Source organism: Eriocheir sinensis, chromosome 50 (assembly GCF_024679095.1).
Source record: "Eriocheir sinensis breed Jianghai 21 chromosome 50, ASM2467909v1, whole genome shotgun sequence".
Classification (NCBI taxonomy): domain Eukaryota; kingdom Metazoa; phylum Arthropoda; class Malacostraca; order Decapoda; family Varunidae; genus Eriocheir; species Eriocheir sinensis.
In genome coordinates, this window is record NC_066558.1 from 2,533,729 (window position 1) to 2,555,369 (window position 21,641).

General features: G+C 45.3%; 2 protein-coding genes across 51 annotated transcripts in view; one reads left to right on the forward strand and one right to left on the reverse strand.

The window, feature by feature from the left end:
* Positions 1–396: 396 nt before the first annotated feature.
* Positions 397–5,982, forward strand: LOC126982223 (patched-related protein 9-like). Of its 3 annotated transcripts, none has more exons than XM_050834171.1 (4): positions 397–491; positions 620–770; positions 903–1,104; positions 1,184–5,982. In XM_050834171.1, the coding sequence occupies exons 1-4, from the start codon at positions 452–454 to the stop codon at positions 4,001–4,003; spliced, it is 3,213 nt and encodes a 1,070-aa protein (XP_050690128.1). In that variant the 5' UTR covers positions 397–451; the 3' UTR covers positions 4,004–5,982. The 3 variants fall into 3 exon arrangements, with proteins under 3 accessions (XP_050690128.1, XP_050690130.1, XP_050690129.1); XM_050834173.1 differs by having other exon boundaries at positions 440–499; positions 620–775; XM_050834172.1 differs by having other exon boundaries at positions 440–499.
* LOC126982218 (uncharacterized) overlaps positions 5,232–21,641 on the reverse strand; it is a 103,994-nt gene continuing 87,584 nt past the window's right edge. For 39 of the 48 annotated variants that reach the window (XM_050834169.1, XM_050834168.1, XM_050834137.1 and 36 more), the window contains 11 exons: positions 20,921–21,106; positions 20,036–20,290; positions 18,360–18,502; positions 18,117–18,191; positions 17,364–17,556; positions 16,932–16,985; positions 16,176–16,311; positions 15,546–15,701; positions 14,215–14,404; positions 7,598–8,670; positions 5,232–7,528 (listed from right to left, as the gene is read on the reverse strand). In XM_050834169.1, coding sequence (XP_050690126.1) covers positions 14,286–14,404; positions 15,546–15,701; positions 16,176–16,311; positions 16,932–16,985; positions 17,364–17,556; positions 18,117–18,191; positions 18,360–18,502; positions 20,036–20,290; positions 20,921–21,106 — 1,317 coding nt within the window. In that variant the 3' untranslated portion in view covers positions 5,232–7,528; positions 7,598–8,670; positions 14,215–14,285. Of the gene's footprint in view, positions 7,529–7,597; positions 8,671–11,223; positions 11,440–14,214; positions 14,405–15,545; positions 15,702–16,175; positions 16,312–16,613; positions 16,641–16,931; positions 16,986–17,363; positions 17,557–18,116; positions 18,192–18,359; positions 18,503–20,035; positions 20,291–20,920; positions 21,107–21,641 lie in introns of those variants that run through there. The other 9 variants (XM_050834127.1, XM_050834124.1, XM_050834123.1 and 6 more) reach the window with 9 other exon arrangements.

The window sequence follows — 21,641 nt, forward strand, 5'->3', positions numbered from 1 at the left end:
CTGTACCGTGAACCTAAGGAAACGCTCATTAGAACCCGACTGATCTCCTTTTTGATTTAGTTTATTATTATTTTTCGCCGTTTGTTGTGTATGTTTAGTGTTTATGATTCTCTCTCTCTCTCTCTCTCTCTCTCTCTCTCTCTCTCTCTCTCTCTCTCTCTCTCTCTCCATGCCGACTTTCTAGCTGGCCCACTCTCGTTGAAATAGTAAAGAAAACGGATATTTGAAAGGCAAACACAAGGAAACACAAACAAACACACACACACACACACACACACGAATGAGATAGTGTGTGTGTGTGTGTGTGTGTTTTCATGGCCTCGCTAAGTGTTTCTAAATAACATTCCGCTGACACACACACACTCACACACACACACACAGACCAATAGGAAGCAAGGGACAGAGCGATACCTGAGCCAATCACAGCCAGGAATCAGGACAGGCTCAGGTGATGCAGCGTCTCTCTCACACCTTTACACACAGAGCCGCAGGTAAGAAGGTAAACGAAATGTAGTGATCTTCTGTTTCTTCTTCTTCTTCTTCTTCTGTTCCTGCTCCCACTTCTTCTCTTCCTTCTGCTCCTGATCCTCATCATTTTCCTCCTGCTTCGTGTTTCCAGGGATGAGTTTAGTGGGATCGGCCGTATGTGTGGTGCCCGGCGAGCCTCCAGGGCGTGGCGACGAGGTGCGGGCGTGGACTAATGCGGGGAGTACGAAGGAGGCGCGGAAGGATGCCATGAATAACTGTGGCTGCTGCAACGGCCCCGGCAGGTGAGGTGCGGCACGCAGGTAAGCCTCAGGTGCGCCACACGCCGCGATACATAACAGGAAAAAAATCAAGAAGCAGAAATACTTAACGTAACGTAACTAACAACATACATCTGACAGTGTCGTGTGTTTCAGGTGGCGCGGCGCGGGGGGCGTGGCTGCAGGCGCGGTGGAGCGGGCGTGTGGATGGTGGGGGTCGCGCGTGGCGGCCCATCCTGGCCGCGCCGCGGCGGCGGTGGTGGTGGTGGCGGCCGCCGCCAGCCTCGGCTTCCTGAACCTGCGCTGCGAGTGGCGGCACTACCACCTGTGGGTGCCGCAGGACACGCTGTTTGGCCAGGTGTGTGTGTGTGTGTGTGTGTGTGTGTGTGTGTGTGTGTGATGCCCACAAAGCCTTGCTAACCCCTTACCCTCCGCAGGTCAACGCCTGGCGCGGCGCACACTTCGCCCGTGAGCCGCGCACACACCTGGTGTTGTGGCGCGCTGACAGCGGCGGCGGCGTGCTGACGGCGGCGTCGGTGCGGGCCATGTGGCGGCTGAACCAGCGGGTGACGGCACTGAGGGTGGACGCGGGCGGCGGCGAGGAGGCGGGGTGGCGATACGTGTGCCTCAGAGTGCCGCAGGGCGAGCCGGAGGATGGCGGCAGCGGTGGCGTGGAGGCGGCGGGCCTGGAGGGTGTGTGGGCGGCGCTGGCGCGGGACGGGGACCTCCGGGAGGTGCGGGAGGGCGTGTGCCGCAGCGCGGAGGCGTGGCCGCGGCGGTGCCTGGAGCGCAGCCTGCTGGACCTGTGGGGCGGGGACGGGTCGCGCGTGGCGGCCCTGACGGACGAGCAGGTGCTGCGGGATGTGAACAGAGCGGGGGCACGAGCGGCGGCGGCGCGGAGCCTACTTGGGGGGATGAAGCGGGACGTCGCGGGCCGCGTGGTGGCGGCGGCGGCGGCACTGCACACCTGGACGACGCGCGTGCAGGTGAACAGCAGCGGCCAGGTGGAGGAGGGCACGGGGCGGCGCGTGGACCTGGCGGGTCTGCGCTGGGAGGAGGCACTGGTTGGGGAGGTGGAGAGGACTGCGGGGGGGCCGCGGCCCCTGGTGCTGGCCGCCCACAGCCTGGGACGGGCCGCCACGCGTGCCGTGATGGGGGACCTCAAGTGGGCGGGCGTGGGCACCGCGGCGCTGGTGGCCTACGTGGCGGCCACGGCCACGCACCCGCTGCCCGCCCTTCTGGGCCTGCTGCTGGGGCTGCCGCTGGCCATGCTGGCCGCCTACGGCCTATGCGCCGCTCTCGCCGTGCCCTTCAGCTTCCTGGGCGCGGCGCTGCCGGTGCTGGCGGCGGGCATCGGCGTGGACCATATGTACCTGCTGGCGGCGGCGTGGGGGGCGGCGGGGCGGAAGGGGGGCACGGCGGGAAGCATAGCAGAGCGGGGGGGCCGTGCGCTGCGACGGGTGGGCGCCGCCATCACCCTGACCTGCGTGACAGACGGCCTGGCCTTCATGGTGGGCGCCAGCACGCGGCTGCCGGGACTCAGGTGGTTCTGCTTGTATGCCGCCGCCACCGCCGCCTGCGTCTTCCTGCTGCACGTGACGTTCTTCCTGGCGGCGCTCGCCCTGCACCAGCGCCGCCAAGACGCCGCCGGCGCTGCCCGCTGCCCCGCGCCGCCATGTCGCGTCGCCGTCCTGCCGCGCGTCATGGCGTGTTACGCCGACCTGCTGCTGCGCCCCGCCGTGTCTGCCGCCGTGGTGGCGGGCGCGGCAGCATTGCTAGGCGCAGGGCTGTGGGGCGCCGCCAGCCTGCGCCACCAGCTGACAATCGCCGAGTGGCTGCTGCCGCGCGCCTCGCCGGTGCGCCAGGCGCTGGAGGCTCGCCGCCAGTTCTTCCCCTCCCAGGGCGTTCACGCCACCGTCTACTTTGCCAACGTGACGCTGCCGCAGGAACTGCCGGGCCTCACCGCCCTGGCCGACGCGCTGCGCGCCTCGCCCTACGTGCACAGCGTCACCGCCTGGTTCACCGCCTTCCAGGACAGCCTGCCGCCGCTGCTGCCGCGGCCGCTCTCGCCGCGGCTGTTCAGCGAGGCCCTGGCGCTGTTCCTGCACCTGCCCCGCGGCGCGCGCTTCGCCTGGGACCTGGAGTTCGCGGCGCCGCTGCGGTGCCTGGAGGCCGCGCCGCGCGTCACGGCCTTCAGGATGCACCTGCAGCACCGCGCCCTGCCCTCCATGGCGCAGCAGCGCGCGGCGTTACTGGAGGTGCAGCGGCTGGTGGCGGAGGCGCCGCTGGGGGGCTTCCGCGGGGCGTGGGCGGATGCATACAGCCAGTGGGAGGCGGCGGGCGTGGTGACGACGGAGGCGGCGCGGGGCCTAGCGCTGGTGGCGGTGCTGGTGGGCGTGGTGACGGTGGTGGTGGTGGGTGCGGGGCGCGCGGCGGCGCTGGTGGTGGCGTGCGTGGCGGCCGTGCTGGTGGAGGTGGCGGCCGCCATGCACGTGGCGGGGCTGGCCGTCAACACCGTCACCGCCACCGCCCTGGTGCTCGCCGCGGGGCTCAGCGTTGATTACGCGGCGCACGTCGCCCACGCCTTCACGTCGGGGCGCGGCAGCCGCCGGGAGCGGGTGCGGGCGACCCTGGAGGGCGTGGGGCCGCCCCTGGTGCACGCGGGCGTGTCCACGCTCCTGACCTTCGCCGCCCTGGCGCCCGCCGCCTCGCTGCTCTTCACCGCCTACTGCACCGTGCTGACGGCCGTGGCGGCGCTCAGCCTCCTGCACGCCCTCGTGCTGCTGCCCGTGCTGCTGGCCTGGCTGGGGCCGCCCCCGCGCCCCCGCCACGACCCCGACCCCGCCTCGCCCAAGGACAGCACCACAGCCTTACCCTCCCTCTATCCCGCTCCGCCCCGCCCCGCACGCACGCCCACCAACTCCTTGTCTCGCCCCAACACGCCGCCTCCGCCACCGCCTCAACCACCCACCACGACCCCAGGCAATGACGACCCCTTACCCACGCCCCCCCACCCTACCACCCCCGCCCCTAGCACTCCGCAGTCCTTCTCCTCCCCCAACACTTTCCACCCCTCCACCCCGCCCCGCACTTCCCCTAACACCTCCCACTCCTCCACCCCCACCCCACACACGCCCCGCCCCTCCGTGCCCCCTCCAGAACCACCTCCACCCAGCCCCTCTCCCCTCCCACACACATCTTCCCCCGCCACACCCACTCCGTCACTCCCACATGACACACCACCACCACCACACTGAACCCTAAATAACCACACACTAAGATTCAGAAATGGCACGGTGTAAAAGAAAGGAAGTTATGATGTACAAAGCAAAAACTGAGTCAAAACGTAATATTAACACGTCTGACACCTGAGAAAGACGAACAGGTGAGAGGATAATTATTAGAGTCCTACTGACCTTGAAGGATGCTGATACGGGCGTCCTGGACCTTCGAACTCAGCTGCAGAAGGGAAAAAAATTAACCTCGGGAACAAGAACACAGAACACGTGGTTTGTTTTGGTGTTTCGGGTTTGTTTACTTTACTGTATGTTGATGAACCTTTCAGTCTTTGCAACGGCTCTCATTATTTTCTTGTAATTTTTTTTTTGTCTTTATATTATTTGGTGACGTTGTAGAGAGTCTTATTCATTGTCGTTTATTCTGTATCTGTCTTAAGGTTATATTCTTCTCGTTCTTGTTCTTATAAGTTTGTTCTTGTTCTTTTTTTATAATTTTGTTCATTCTTATTTGGTCACACAAGTTTTTTTTTTTCTGTGTCTGTCTTAAGGTTATATTCTTCTCGTTATTGTTCTCCTAAGTTTTCTCTTGTTCTTGTTCTTTTTTCATAAGTTTGTTCATTCTTATTTGGTCACTACAGAATTTTTTAGTTTTTTTTATCCTGTGTTTGTCCATAAGTCATATTTAGGTTTTATTATTTCAAAGGACATGCAAGTTTTATCACTGAGAATTGTTTGAGTTTAATATGTATTGCTTGTATTTTTTATTTCTACGATATTTTTCTGTTGTATTTCTACCTAGGTATGGAGGAGAACTTAAGACATAGATCACAATTGCAATAAACTGTAATGAGGTGTTGGAAAAGTTTCTCTTGTATTCTTTTCTTAATTTTACCTTTTTCAATATTACTTTTCTTTCTCTCATTGTATGTAAGTTTTTTTTTTCTGGTACAATAATTACAACTTCTCTCTATATATATATATCTCTTAGGTCAAATAGTTGTTTTTCCTATCTTCCTACTACTACTACTACTACTACTATTACTACTACTACTGCTATTACTACTACTACTACCACTACCTCTACAGCAAAATTCTCGTATTATTTCTACTATTTTAATTACTACATCAACCAGTATTGCTCTTATTTCCCCTACTGCTACTACTACTACTACCACTACTACTACTACTACTACTACTACTACTACTACAACTACTACAATCACAAAGGTTACAGACACACACTAGGTTCATGGTACACAGCCTTTTATATTTAAAAATCCATAAAGCACAGAGTATCAAAATGTCCAACCTCAAGTGTGACAAAAAAGGATATGGAGGAGGCCACGGGAATAACATCCAATCACATCGCTTATAGACTCGCATCCTCTTAGCTAGCATGTTTTTTTATCGCCTATATTCTAACTTAATATGATACAGTGAGCCATATACTCTCTCGTCTCTTCTCTCGTAAACTGTAACATTGGCCTAAAGACTTGTTATATATATATGGGGCATGAGCAAAGGGAAGGAAGGGAAGGGAAGGGAAAGAAATGGAAGAAGAAAGGAATGGGAGGGAAAGAAATGAAAGGGGAAGAAAGGAAGGGAAAAGAGAAAGGAAAGGAATGAAAGGAAGATGTGGGAGAGAAAGAAATGAAAGGGAAAGAAAGAAATGGAAAAGAAGAGAAGGGAAAGGAATGAGGCAAGGAAATGAAAGGGGAAGAAAGGAAGGGAAAAGAGAAAGGAGAGGAAGGAAAGGAAGATATGGAAGAGAAAGAGTGGAGAAAGAAATAGAAGGGAAAGAGGAAAATGGAAAAGAAGAGGAAGGGAAAGGAATGAGGGAAGGAAAACACAAAAACAAGAATAGAAATAGAAAGGACAAAGAAAAAGACAAAAGAGGAGGAAGATAGAAAGATTGATAAAGACGGAAAAAGAAGAATAAAGAAAAGAAAACAAAGAAAAGAAAGAAAAAAGCAGAGATATAGAAAAACACACATACACAGGGAAGAAAAAATCGGGTTAAACATCACATTAAATATTTTCTCTCTCGTACGGGAAAAAAAAAATGTCGTAATATTTGGAAATGTCGAGAGGCGTATAAAATATTACAGGTTTTCCACGCACAGGCTGAGATCGCAGGCTTGGGGGCTTAATGTCAGTCTGTGGGTGTGTTGCTGGGCTTGTGTTGAGCTGCGTCTGGGTTGAGTTGCGTTGGTTGGGAAGTCTTGTGTTGTGTGTGTGTGTGTGTGTGTGTGTGTGTGTGTGTGTGTGTGTGTGTGTGTGTGGTATGAGTTTTGGGTGATGTTATGTGTTGCGGGTTTTGTGTTTCATCAAATTTGTGTTGTGTAGGGATATGTATTTTTTTTTTCTTGTATGTGTGTGTGTGTGTGTGTTACGAATTATGTGTGTTTGAGTGTGTGTTTCGTAGTTTGTGTTACATCAAATTTGTATTGTGTAGGGATATGTATTTTTTTTGTGTATTTTTTTTGTGTGTGAGTGTGTGTGTTACAAATTTTGTGTGTGCATGTGTGTTTGTGTGTGTTTTGTAGTTTGTGTTACATCAAATTTGTGTTGCGTTAGGTCTGTTTCTTTTGTGTTTAGTGTTACAAGTGTCGCCTATTATGTGTTCCCAAGTGTTGCATTGATATATGACACAAATACCAATCCCTAGTGTTCCATATCCCATTCTAGTGTTCCGTGATGGCATCTTGTGTTACATGATTCCACATGCGCAACAATAATCCAGGCACTAACGTCGACTGTAGTGTTGCGTGTGAGTGTTCCGTGTTGCAATAAAAACCTGTGGAATCGGTATTTTGTGTTCCGCTTCAATCCTAGTGTTACGCGAGACATCTAATATCGACTGTAGTGTTGCATGAGTGTTCTGTGTTGCAATATAAACCTGTGGAATCAGTATTTTGTGTTACGTTTCAACCCTAGTGTTACGCGAGACATCTTGTGTTGCGTATATGTCTAATATCGACCGTAGTGTTGCGTGAGTGTTCCGTGTTGCATAAAAACCTGTGGAATCGGTATTTTGTGTTGCGTTTCAATCCTAGTGTTACGTGAGGCATCTTGTGTTGCATATACGAGTCTAGACCCCAACACTACACCATCTGTCATCTACTTGAGCAGGTAAATACAGGTAGAGGAAGCAATTACAGGTGAGCAAGGGGGCTATACCTGTCACACACCTGTACCCCTGGTTAATTAGTGCTTCTACCTGGTTTTGGAAGGCTCGTTAAGGCATCTTGTTACCTGGTGCTGATTAGACTCCACCTGGTGCTGAGTATATGTGTTATGATCAGCACTTCAGCACCTGACGTCAGCCGTATTAGAAGGCTTGGGTGCTGATTCTCTATTCTTCGCTCTCATCATCAGCAACAGCACTATGGGTCAGCACTCGGCACTTGTGGGTCTGTGGTCGGAGTGCTGAGTTGTGTAGTGTGTGATGCTGCCCGGTGCTGAGTGGTTTGTGAGTGTCAGCATAGGAGTTAAGTCACCATTTGGTCAGCACTTGGGTTATATTTTTATAGTGCTAACTGACTGACTAAATGACTGAGGCATTGCTAGATAACCTTGTCTAAAAATCAGTTAATATGTTTTTTGCTTCACCTTGCTGACTGACTGACTGACTGACTGACTGAACGGCTGAGATATTGCTAGCTTGCCATGTCTAAAAATCAGTTAATATGTTTTTTTGCTTCACCTTGCTGACTGGCTGACTGACTGACTGACTGACTGACTGACTGGCTGACTGACTGAGGCATTGCTATAAGTCAGTAGTATTTGTGTCATTACTCCACTTGGCTGACTGACTGACTGACTGATCGACTGACTGACTGACTGATCGACTGACTGACTGACTGACTGACTGATCGACTGACTGACTGACTGACTGACTGACTGACTGACTGACTGACTGATCGACTGACTGACTGACTGACTGACGGCTTTCCTCCTGTCCTTGGTAACAGACTCACAAGACCGTGAATGCCAGGACAGAGGCAGACTAGCAACACACACACACACACACACACACACACACACACACACACACACACCACCACCACTGACAACCATATTTCTTAGGTTGTAGTTAGCCTGTCTTTCTGTCTGTCTGTCTGTCTGTCTATTTGTCTGTCTGTGATTTCTGGACCTCTGAGATTAGGATTAACGGAGTTTTTTTTTTTTTTTTCTTTATCTCTCTCTCTTCCTCTCTTTCTCTATATCTTTCTTCTTCATCTGACTAGAGTAGATTATGCTTCCTCTCTCCTCCTCCTCCTCTTCCTCCTCTTCCTCCTCCTCTTCCACCACCTCCTCCTCCTTCACCATCGTCACAACACAAGCTATCACTGTTTTCCTCTTCCTCTTCCTCTTCCTCTTTATAGATTTCCTCCTCTTCTCCTTCTTCCCTCTCTTCCTCCTTCTTGTTCCTATGGTAGATATGCTGTTTAATTTTTCTCTTCCTCTTCCTCTTCCTCTTCCCCTATCTTCCTCTCCTCTTCCAGGCAGTGTTGTTTTCTTCTCCTCTTTCTCTCCCTCTTCCTCTTCTTGTGTATGAGGGTGGAGGTGGTGGGGGAGGTGGAGGTGGTGGTGGTGGAGGGCGTCTCAGCGTGTCTGTGCAGCAATCATGGCTAGCAGTCGCTTCTCCTCCTCCGTTAGTCCGTTTTTCAGAGTCCGCCGCACTGCAAAGGATCGACAGATTAATGACGGGATGAAGGTGAATGAATGAGTGAATGAAGGATAAAGGAAAAATAGAAAAAAGGGAGATTAGTAAGAAAGGAAGGAGGAAATATAACTAAATCAAGGGAGGAATGTTAGCAAAGAAAGGGAGAGAGATTACTAAAGAAGGAAAAGAACATACTAGGAAATTAATGAAGGAAGGAAGGTGAATGAATGAGTGAATGAAGGATAAGGGAAAAATTGAAAAAAGGGAGATTAGTAAGAAAGGAACGAGGAATATAACTAAATCAAGGGAGGAATGTTAGCAGAGAAAGGGAGAGAGATTACTAAAGAAGGAAAAGAACATACTAGGAAATTAATGAAGGAAGGAAGGAAAAAATTGAGAGATAGTTAAATGAAGACTAAAATATAGGAAGAAAGAATAGAAAAGAAGAAGAAAGAAGAGAAAGGGAGAGAAATAAACAAAGGAAGAATATATATGAATGAGAATAGGGATAATATATGAACTTGTAAATGAGTGAAGAGGATAGATTTAAAATACACATAGTTAAATTTAATGAGGTCTGATTCACTGCAATATTCACTCATTAACAAGACAGTGAGTGAGTTAGGCCATCATGCAGAGGTTAGTTGACACACACACACACACACACACACACACACACACACACACACACACACGTAGACAAATAAGTATAGATATTTCACTGAACGCACACACACACACATATTTACACACACACACACACACACACACACACACACACACACACACGTAAACAGATAAGTATAGATATTTCACTGAACACACACACACACATATTTACTCACACACACACACACACACACACACACACACACACACACACACGCACACACATAAGCCATTCTCATGCGTATAGCTGCAGGGGTAAAGACATACATAAAAGCCATTCGTAAAAACACATAAGAATTGACAGAAAAACGCAGCCACTGAAACACATAACCAACAAAACGCGCAAACACGTATAATATATAGAAAAAAACAAGAAAAAAACACGGTAAGCCATTAAGAGAACAGCCATTAAAAAAAAAACAAGGAAAACAAACACATAATTTTTCTCACCAACATACGTAAAAAAAAGCATCATTGAGTATTTACACGGAAACAAACGTCGTCAACACAAACACAAACACAGACACACAAACGTCAAGTCGAGTTTATACACACACACACAGACCAAACACTGTGAGGCATTTAGAGACAAAAAAAAAAAACAAAAAAAACAACGAGGGGGGTGAGTTAATTGAGACAGCCACATTAAAAACAGTAAAAAAAAAAGAAAAGAAAAAAATGGAAAAGAAAAAAAAAGTTAAGCATTCGTCGTTTTACATTTCTTTTTCTTTTTTCGTTCATGCGGAAAAAAATAAATAATAATAATAAATAAATAAATAAATTAAAAAAAAGAAATATTAAAGCATTCGTTATTTCATTTACTCATATTTTCATAATTCCACGTTCATGCAATGTAATAAAAATAAAAATAAATAAAATAGAGGGATTAGTAGGCATCGTTCCAGCCGGGCGCTCAGCTTAAAACTTGCTTGAAACATTTTATTACAAGCTTAGAACACTTTACTATCAAAAGCTTGCAACACATTATTATTACAAGCATTGAACATTTTATTACAAGCTTAGAACACTTTACTATCAAAAGCTTGCAACACATTACTATTACGAGCATTGAACATTTTATTACGAGCTTAGAACACTTTACTATCAAAAGCTTGCAACACATTATTATTACGAGCATTGAACATTTTATTACAAGCTTAGAACACTACTATCAAAAGCTTGCAACACATTATTATTACGAGCATTGAACATTTTATTACGAGCTTAGAACACTTTACTATCAAAAGCTTGCAACACATTATTATTACGAGCATTGAACATTTTATTATGAGCTAAGAACACTTTACTATCAAAAGCTTGCAACACATTACTATTACGAGCATTGAACATTTTATTACGAGCTTAGAACACTTTACTATCAAAAGCTTGCAACACATTATTATTACGAGCATTGAACATTTTATTACAAGCTTAGAACACTTTACTATCAAAAGCTTGCAACACATTATTATTACGAGCATTGAACATTTTATTACGAGCTTAGAACACTTTACTATCAAAAGCTTGCAACACATTATTATTACGAGCATTGAACATTTTATTACGAGCTTAGAACACTTTACTATCAAAAGCTTGCAACATTACATTATTACGAGCATTGAACATTTTATTACGAGCTTAGAACACTTTACTATCAAAAGCTTGCAACACATTATTATTACGAGCATTGAACATTTTATTACGAGCTTAGAACACTTTACTATCAAAAGCTTGCAACACATTACTATTACGAGCATTGAACATTTTATTACGAGCTTAGAACACTTTACTATCAAAAGCTTGCAACACATTATTATTACGAGCATTGAACACTTTATTACGAGCTTCGGACATTTTTAGTGACATTCCGTATCATTGCCGGAAGAGCTCTGGGCATTACTAGTGTGTGTGTGCAGCAGGCGACGATGGTGGTGGTGGTGGTGGTAGTCTTGATAGTAGTGGTGGTGGTGGTGGTGGTGGTGGTGCAGCCGTCGACATCAGTGGTGGTGGTGGTGGTGTTGTTGTTCTCATTCCCGCACCACCAAGGCCTCCAGATGAGACAGGTCAGGCACACCTTTCCGCGACCTTGATCTCCTAGGCCCGATGGCAGCTGGGACTGTGGATGACCGACCGGTGGGTGATGCAGGTGATGGGTGACTCCGGATGACACTGACCTTGCCTCACCCACCGTGGATATGCCCCCTGTGACTCTTCCCCCTAACCCGGTAGCAGCGATGGGCCAAATTTGTGGCTTTACCGTGTAGCAGCGACGGGTCAAATTTGTGGCTTTACCGTGTAGCAACGACGGGTCAAATTTGTGGCTTTACCGTGTAGCAGCGATGGGCCAAATTTGTGGGTTTATCGTGTAGCAGTGACGGGCCAAATTTGTGGGTTTACCGTGTAGCAGCGACGGGTCAAATTTGTGGCTTTACCGTGTAGCAGCGACGGGCCAAATTTGTGCCATGATATAAACCCCCAAAAAATAGATGATACATAATCTGATCACAAATGCTTTGATATATATTATGAAATGGTTTGTGTGAGGGGTGATTTTTTCTCATTTTTCTCGCTTGGAGGGACCATTAAGAAACATGGTCCCCGCTGCTACCGGGTTAAAAAATTGAGTCTGTTAACCTGTAAATCTTGACTTAAAAATACTACACACACTTTATTTTTTCCTGAGCGTCCTTCGTTTCTGTAAAGGAATAAATAAACAAAGCACCTCACACAGCTAGAACTATAGACTCGCTAACACTCTTAAGTATAGAATGTGGAAGTGTGGTCTGGGCGCCTTCCACACCCTATACTCTTCCACACACACACACACACACACACAGATACAGGACTCCCACAACACAACACCTAACAAGAAACACACATAAAACACGGCACATTTAACACAAACTGACCTAATCTTGTCGTCGGAGCTCAAACATAACACTGTACCTTACACACACACACACACACACACAGATACAGGACTCCCACAACACAACACCTAACAAGAAACACACATGAAACACGACACATTTAACACAAACTGACCTAATCTTGTCCTTGGAGCTCAAACGTAACACCTTAACACAAACTGACTTAATCTTGTCCTCGGAGCTCAAACGTAACACCGTACCTTACACACACACACACACACACACACACACAGATACAGGACTCCCACAACACAACACCTAACAAGAAACACACATAAAACACGACACATTTAACACAAACTGACCTAAACTTGTCCTTGGAGCTCAAACATAACACCATACCTTACCCTCACACACACACACACACACACACACACACATAACTCCGCCTCCATCCACTCACACACAGCACTCCACACTAACCAAACGCAACTCCACAGGCAATAAAAACACACGAGTGAATGAGGGAACAGGGAGAAAAACAGATAAAACAAGGTAAGGAGGGAACGAAAGGAAGGAACGAAATGTCACACTGGGCTTCACAATGTCCTGTCGCCAACAAATGGAAAAACACGAGACAGTCAGGGAAGGAAACTGGAAACTATATGAAATGAAACTAAACTAAAATATATCATTCCTCACACTAGGACAGGGAGGGCAAGGAAGGGAGGAAGGGAGAACGGAACAGCAAACCACGCATGTCAAAAACCGTTTCAAACTATCCCGTACCGCAGGGAGGGAGACAGAGACAAGGAGGAGAGCGAAACGGAGGAGGAACTCAGGAACGCAACCCTTATGAGAGCTTATGGAGGGGGAACTAAAGGAAATATAAACAAGGAAAACCAAAAGAGGGAAGGAAGGAAGGACGAGAAACTAAGAATATAAACAAAGAAAACCGTAAGAACTGTAAAAAGGAAGAACTAGAAGAATGAAGGAAGGAAGGAAGAGAAACTAAGAGAAATATAAAGAAGGAAGGAGAAGAAATTAAAAGAAAACAATAAACAGAAGGACAATAAAGGGGAATGAAACTTAAAAGGATGAATGAAAACTCATAAAAACTAGAGGAAAGGAAATTAAAAGAAGGATAGAAGGGATGAAATTAAAAGGATGAATGAAAACTTATAAAAACTAGAGGAAAGGAAATTAAAAGAAGGATAAAGGGAATGAAATTAAAAGGATGAATGAAAAAACTTATAAAAACTAGAGGAAAGGAAATTAAAAGAAGGATAAAGGGAATGAAATTAAAAGGATGAATGAAAAAACTTATAAAAACTAGAGGAAAGGAAATTAAAAGAAGGATAAAGGGGATGAAATTAAAAGGATGAATGAAAACTTATAAAAACTAGAGGAAAGGAAATTAAAAGAAGGATAAAGGGAATGAAATTAAAAGGATGAATGAAAAAACTTATAAAAACTAGAGGAAAGGAAATTAAAAGAAGGATAGAAGGGATGAAATTAAAAGGATGAATGAAAAAACTTATAAAAACTAGAGGAAAGGAAATTAAAAGAAGGATAAAGGGGAATGAAATTTAAAAGATGAATGAAAAAACTTATAAAAACTAGAGGAAAGGAAATTAAAAGAAGGATAGAAGGGATGAAATTTAAAAGATGAATGAAAAAACTTATAAAAACTAGAGGAAAGGAAATTAAAAGAAAACAAAAACAGGTAAAACTAAAATAAATATAAACTACAAACTAAAAAAAAACTATAAACACGTAAAACAAAAACAAAACAAAAAAATAAATAAATCTATGAAAACACAATGCAGCCCTTCACACCAAAACTAGAGGAAAACTTAACTAAAACAAAACAAAACAAAACTTAAATAACAGTAAACCAACAGGGCAGGAAACCACACAATCGCCACCACTCGCAAAACTAAAAGGGAAGGGAAACTGGACTAAACGCAGGGCAAACTATCGCAAACCACCACACACCACCACAACCACCTCTATCTTACAAGGGGGCCGGGGAGTCGAGAACCAACCCCCAGTCAGCACCAGCCAGCGGGGGGGAGGGGGGAGGGGGGGCCTAGTCAACGTGGAGCTGCTGGACTTGTTGGAGCGCCTCGAGTTCGTTAATGAGGTTGCGATCTCTCGTGTCTCTGGTCCGGGTGCGTTTACCGGTGCCCGAAGCCGTGGATTGGCGAGCTGATGGGTGGCAAGGCGGGTGAGTGAATGGGTGAGTGTACTGAGTTATGAATGAGTGTAAAGATGGGTGAATTATTTAATGAGTGCTATATGGATTAGTGGGTGATTAGATGATTTAATGAATAAGTGGATGGCTGAGTAACTGATTGGATGGCTGAGTGGGTGAATAGCTAACTGACTGGATGTGTAGGTGGATAAATAAATGGATGACTGGTAAACTGGATGACTGACTGACTGGATGATTGAATGACTAGCTGACTGACTGACTGGATGGCTGACTGACTGGATGGCTGACTGACTGGATGATTGAATGACTATAGCTGGCTGACTGACTGGATGGCTGACTGACTGGATGATTGAATGACTATAGCTGGCTGACTGACTGGATGACTGACTGACTGGATGATTGAATGACTATAGCTGGCTGACTGACTGGATGACTGACTGACTGGATGACTGGATGACTAGCTGACTGACTGACTGGATGACTGACTGACTGGATGATTGAATGACTAGCTGACTGACTGACTGGATGACTGGATGACTGAATGATTGAATGACTAGCTGACTAAATGGATGAATGGTTGACCTGATGAATGACTGGCTGGATGACTGACTGACTAACTAGTTGACTGGATGACTGGATGAGCTCGTAAGCTGAATACATAAAGATTAACAGCGGAAATATGTCAAACCACCTTCAAAAATAGACAAAAAAAGCCGTAATTTAAGATGCAAAGAAAAAAAAGATCATAAGTACGTCTTCACACATACATGAACTTAAAGCCTTGATGAACTTGAACCCTAAATATAGTAATCAGTGTGTTCTTCTCGTTCACAACACAGGTATTCCGGGAGCATCTTGGGGCGTCGTATCGCTTATAGTTCCCCCTGAAATACAAAGTTAATGTGCACCCGTTTTCTGTTGGTTGTTCTATACTTGCTCTTCAATGATTCCTCTGGCGTAAAAAATAGAACAGTAAGAAAATAGAGATAAATAATAGTAATGAATAGGAGAATAATAACACACACACACACACACACACACACACACACACACACACACACACACACTCACTTCCACACATACATACATCAGCTTAACCCCCTCACACACACACACACACATGCGCATACTCACATGACTTGCGATCAGCGTGCCTGGATCTCTTGCGTTCCCTCGGGGTGGTCCGCGCGGAGGGTCCCTGTGTGGCGGTCTTGACGAGGGAGTCCAGCAACGCGTCCTCCCCCTCCATCACCTCCACCATGCTCTCCTCGCCCCGGCTACGCGCCTTGCCTGGGGTGCGGAGGAGGAGGTGAGGTGTGTAGGGGTGAGAGGAGAATACAGAGATGCTAATGGGCTTTGAATAATGGGGAAAAATGAGAAAATGCAGGATAGCAATGGGTAAGTTGCGGGAGGGTAATGGAACTGCTTTGGAAAATAGAATAGCGGAGACGGTGAGTGAGGTGTAAGAGATTTTTAAGGTCGGTATTATATGAAAATAAAGTATGCAACCGATGGACACAAAAAAAATAAAAAGTAACAGATTGAAAAAAGAAAAAGAAAGTAAATTGAGAGGAGGCTTAAAAAAAAAAAATAAGTATACAACCGATGGAAAAAAAACAAAAACAAAACAAAACAAACAAAAAAACTAACAGATTGAAAAAAAAAAAAAAAAAAAAAAAAAGGTGTCAAGGAAAAAAAAAAACAAAAGAAGCAAAGAAGTAAACCTTAATATTTCCGTTACCTGTGATGCCTAACGAGACTCACCTTCCCGCGTCCTCCTCCAGGTGTTCTTGCCTCGGATGGTGTCGGTGTCGGAGACGTCGGAGTAGTTGAGGAGTTGCCGCAGGTCAGAGTCAGCCTTCTCCTCCTTGGTCTGCTTGGAGCGCTTAAACTTCTCCATCTATTGATAAAAATATAAGCGTTACGAACCTGTCTGTATCTAGCGTCACCCTCAAACGTAAACAAGCTTTTTTTAATAGTTTCTGGATATTAAAACAATGAGCGACACACAACAGATGGCGGAGTTTTGCTGTGAGGATGAAGTCTCAGATAGCTATTCTCCTCCCCCTCCTCCCTATTATATTTTATCATTATACTATTATTATTATTATTATTATTATTATCATTATTATTATTATTATTATTATTATTTAAGTGGCTTTTCTTCATTCATTTTTTTCATTTCCCTTTCATGATACGTTCCTTTTCTCCTCCTCTTCCTCTTCCCAGCTTTTCCGGCAGCATAATAAAAAAGAAAAGAAAAGAAAAAAACATTAAAACACAAGAAAATTCCCTGTTGTGTATATTAATAACCCCAAAAAGTAGATAAAATAACAACATAAACACACAAACACACACACACACACACACGAAATAATAGAGAAACAGGTCAAAAACTCATTAATCGGAAACTTGCCGTAACGTAAAAAAAAGTTAATGGATGAGTAAAGAAATAAATGAGTAAACGGTGAATGAGATAGGTCGGTAAATCAATAAGGCGTGTTAACTCTGTACATTTACCGAGCGGTTCTTGAGGCAAGGTCTGAGAATTCCATTAGCGCGGTACTCGCTCTCCTGTGTGGGAAGGAAGGGCTGGGTTACTCTCTCTCTCTCTCTCTCTCTCTCTCTCTCTCTCTCTCTCTCTCTCTCTCTCTCTCTCTCTCTCTCTCTCTCTCTCTCTCTCTTCCTTTTTTTTATTTGTTTTCTTCTTCCTGTTTTATTTTCCTATACCGTCTATTGTTTTCTTTTCTCCTCCTCCTCCTCCTCTTCCTCTTATTCCTCCTATTCCTTCTCTCTCTCTCTCTCTCTCTCTCTCTCTCTGATCCTTCTCACTCTAATTTCATCTCTCTTACTTTTCTTCTTCATTTTTTTCATTTCCTTTTCCTTCACTGGTTTTCCTCACTCACTTCTTATCCTAATCTTCCTCCTCCTCCTCCTCCTCCTCCTCCTTACCTCTGAGATCATCTTCCCTCTCGTCTTGTTCCTCTCCCTGTGCGCCGCCTTCTTCTGAATCTGCTGCAAGACTCGCTCCCGACACGTACGGTACTCCAGGGCGAACTCGCTGACCACGGAACACACCTGCTGGACCTTGATCTCATGTGTCATTAGCAGAGGTGTGCCCAGCCAGAGGAGGAACCTGTGGAACCTGTTAAGAGGGGTTAGATTGTGTTAGAAAGGGGTTGAGAAGGGGATGAAGAGTTTTGGGTTGTGTTGTAAAAGGTTTTGTGTTCTGTGAGTGTTGGGGAGTGTTGTTGTTGTTGTTTTTGTTGTTGTTGTTCTGCTGCCATTGATTATTGCGATTAATGTTTTTGAGTTGAAGTGTTGTTGTGTGGTCCTTTGTGTTGAGAGGTGTTGCTGTTTTTGTTGCTGTTTTGTGTTGTGTTAGTCTGCACCGAGTCACTTATGTTTTGAGCGGTATATCTTGTTGTGTTTATATTTTGTGTTGCGACATTGTTTTGTGTTGCAATAAGTGTTGCCATTTTTCTGTGCTGAGTGTTCCTTTTTTATGTTATGTAATATTTTTGTTTCTTTTTTGCGTTCTAGTGTTATTTTGTGTTGCGATAAGTGTTGCCATTTTTCTGTGCTGATCAAGTGTAAGATCCTTTTATATGTGTTATGTGATATTTTTGTGTCTTTTTTGCGTTCTAGTGTTATTTTGTGTTGCAGCGGCATTTTGTGTTGGCGTGAACTTCCTCCGTCACTCACCTGGTCATGACTCTCTTGTAGATGATACCCAGGACAATGATTCTCTCGGCACAGTCTGCGAGGAACTCCGACATTCTGCGGCGACGGAGAGACAGAGAATAGAGACGAGAAGTTACGATGATGATGGTGACGATGATGTATTGATAGGAACTGCAGTGAGATGAAATATTATGGTGATAACATGGATAAGACATGAGGTGAGAAGAACATGATAACAATGACAGAAAGACAGGCAGTACATACTTCAGCTTGATCTGCGTCGGTCCGTCGTGCTTGGCGATGGCCTTGAGGTGGTCCCAGGAGGATTTGCAGTCCACCTCCATCTTCGAAATGTTGTTCTCCAGCTCCTCAAAGTCCACCTTGGAGGCCCGTGTGATGGAGCCGATCTAGGGGGGGGCGAGGATGTGGCGTTAGGCTCGGAAGGGGTTTTATTTTTATTATTTTTATCTATTTACGATCCTATGAATTCTATGGAGATGTGACATTTTGCTCGACTGGTATATCATCTCTCTTAGTTATGTTCCTAAAAATTCTACAGATATGATGTTATGCAATGTAGGGGTATGATTTTTTTTTTCTTTAAGTTCCTAAGAATTGTGCGGAGAAGCGTTGATATGCTGTGGAAATTCACCGCCAGGAAATACTTGATCTTTTATGGAAAATTCATTAGGCTCGGAAATGGTGCTAGTATGGTATTTTTTTTTAATGTTCCAAGGAATTTTACAGACTTGTCATTCATCTATTTCCTCTTTTTCCTCAACTTTCACGTCACTCATCTCATTTTCCCTCTCCCTATTCAATTCCCTGTCCTTCTATTTCCTCTTTTTCCTCAACTTCCATATCACTCATCTCATTTTCCCTCTTGCTATTCAATTCCCTGTCCTTCTATTTCCTCCTTTTCCTCAACTTCCATATCACTCATCTCATTTTCCCTCTTGCTATTCAATTCCCTGTCCTTCTATTTCCTCCTTTTCCTCAACTTTCATATCACTTATCTCATTTTCCCTGTTCCTATTCAATTCCCTGTCCTTCTATTTCCTCCTTTTCCTCAACTTCCATCCCACTCATCTCATTTTCCCTCTTGCTATTCAATTCCCTGTCCTTCTATTTCCTCCTTTTCCTCAACTTTCATGTCACTCATCTCATTTTCCCTGTTCCTATTCAATTCCCTGTCCTTCTATTTCCTCCTTTTCCTCAACTTTCACGTCACTCATCTCATTTTCCCTGTTCCTATTCAATTCCCTGTCCTTCTATTTCCTCTTTTTCCCCAACTTTCATATCACTCATCTCATTTTCCCTGTTCCTATTCAATTCCCTGTCCTTCTATTTCCTCCTTTTCCTCAACTTTCATATCACTCATCTCATTTTCCCTCTTCCTATTCAATTCCCTGTCCTTCTATTTCCTCCTTTTCCTCAACTTTCATATCACTCATCTCATTTTCCCTCTTGCTATTCAATTCCCTGTCCTTCTATTTCCTCTTTTTCCTCAACTTCCATCCCACTCATCTCATTTTCCCTGTTCCTATTCAATTCCCTGTCCTTCTATTTCCTCTTTTTCCTCAACTTTCACGTCACTCATCTCATTTTCCCTGTTCCTATTCAATTTCCTGTCCTTCTATTTCCTCCTTTTCCTCAATTTTCATATCACTCATCTCATTTTCCCTCTCCCTATTCAATTCCCTGTCCTTCTATTTCCTCTTTTTCCCCAACTTCCATATCACTCATCTCATTTTCCCTGTTCCTATTCAATTCCCTGTCCTTCTATTTCCTCCTTTTCCCCAACTTCCATATCACTCATCTCATTTTCCCTCTTGCTATTCAATTCCCTGTCCTTCTATTCCCTCTCTTTCCCCACCTTCCATACCACTCATCTCAATTCCCTGTCCTTCATCCACTTCCTCAACCTTCCTCTCCCGTACCTCAGAGTAGAGATCGGTGGTGTCGGGGAACTTCTCGATCACCATGTGGCAGAGGTGGTGTAGCAGGGAGTGTTTGTGCACTGTGTCCTTCACCTCCGGCACCTTGGACAAGTACTCAATCTGGAAGCCTCGGGACTCGGAGCCATTCAGGAAGTTGCCGATGGAGAGAAGGACCGAGAGGATGACCTTGAAAGTCTTGTTCTTCTGCAGATCCTCAACGCCTTGCTTCAGGTCCATCAGGGGGTCGGCTACCTCCTGGGGGTGGGCGGGGGATGGGGGGACACATGACAGGTGAAAACGTATGGTATAAATCAATGAAGAATGACCTCACTTTGTTGTATAGAAAGTCTCGTTAGCAAGGAAGCGTCAATGAACTTTCTGAGTCAAGACCTATAGTAACTGTTTGGGGTTTTGTTAGGTTAGGTTAGGTTAAGTTTAGGGTATCTTCAAACACATGATAGCCAGTGATGTATGGTATGAATCTACAAAGAATGACCTCACTTTGTTGTATAGAAAGTCTCGTTAGCAAGGAAGCATATATGAACTTTCTGAGGCAAGACCTATAGTAACTGTTTGGGGTTTTGTTAGGTTAGGTTAGGTTAAGTTTAGGGTATCTTCAAACACATGATAGCCAGCGACGTATGGTATAAATCTACAAAGAATGACCTCACTTTGTTGTATAGAAAGTCTCGTTAGCAAGGAAGCGTCTATGAACTTTCTGAGTCAAGACCTATAGTAACTGTTTGGGGTTTTGTTAGGCTAGGTTAGGTTAATCTATGAACTTTCTGAGTCAAGACCTATAGTAACTGTTTGGGGTTTTGTTAGGCTAGGTTAGGTTAGGTTGGGCATCACTTAAACAACCCCAATCCACCCCTAGCTACGTACCTTCTCCATGTTCTCATAGTCCAGTTTGAACAGCCAGAGGTTCAGTCTCGCCGGGAGCTCGGAGATTGAAGCCAGCATCATAAGGAACTGCTCGGCCGATCCCAATGGAAGCTCAGGGTTGCTGATCGCGGCTTCCTGGATTCTGTGCTTCTCCTCGGCCGTTGGAAGCATTGTTGTGAGGAGTTTCTGAGGATACATGAAGTTACGTTAGGTTAGGTTAAGTTTAGGGTATCCTCAAACACACGACAGCCCACAACTTATGGTAAAAATCAACAAAGAATGACCTCACTTTGTTGTATAGAAAGTCTCATTAGTAAGGAAGCATATAGGAATTTTCTGAGTCAAGACCTATAGTGACTGTTTGGGGTTTTGTTAAGTTTAGGGTATCTTCAAACACATGATAGCCAGCGACTTATGGTATAAGTCAACAAAGAATGACCTCACTTTGTTGTATAGAAAGTCTCATTAGTATGGAAGCATATATGAATTTTCTGAGTCAAGACCTATAGTGACTGTTTGGGGTTTTGTTAAGTTTAGGGTATCTTCAAACACATGATAGCCAACGACTTTTGGTATAAATCAACAAAGAATGACCTCACTTTGTTGTATGGAAAGTCTCATTAGTATGGAAGCATATAGTATGAATTTTCTGAGTCAAGACCTATAGTGACTGTTTGGGGTTTTGTTAGGTTAGGTTAAGTTTAGGGTATCTTCAAACACA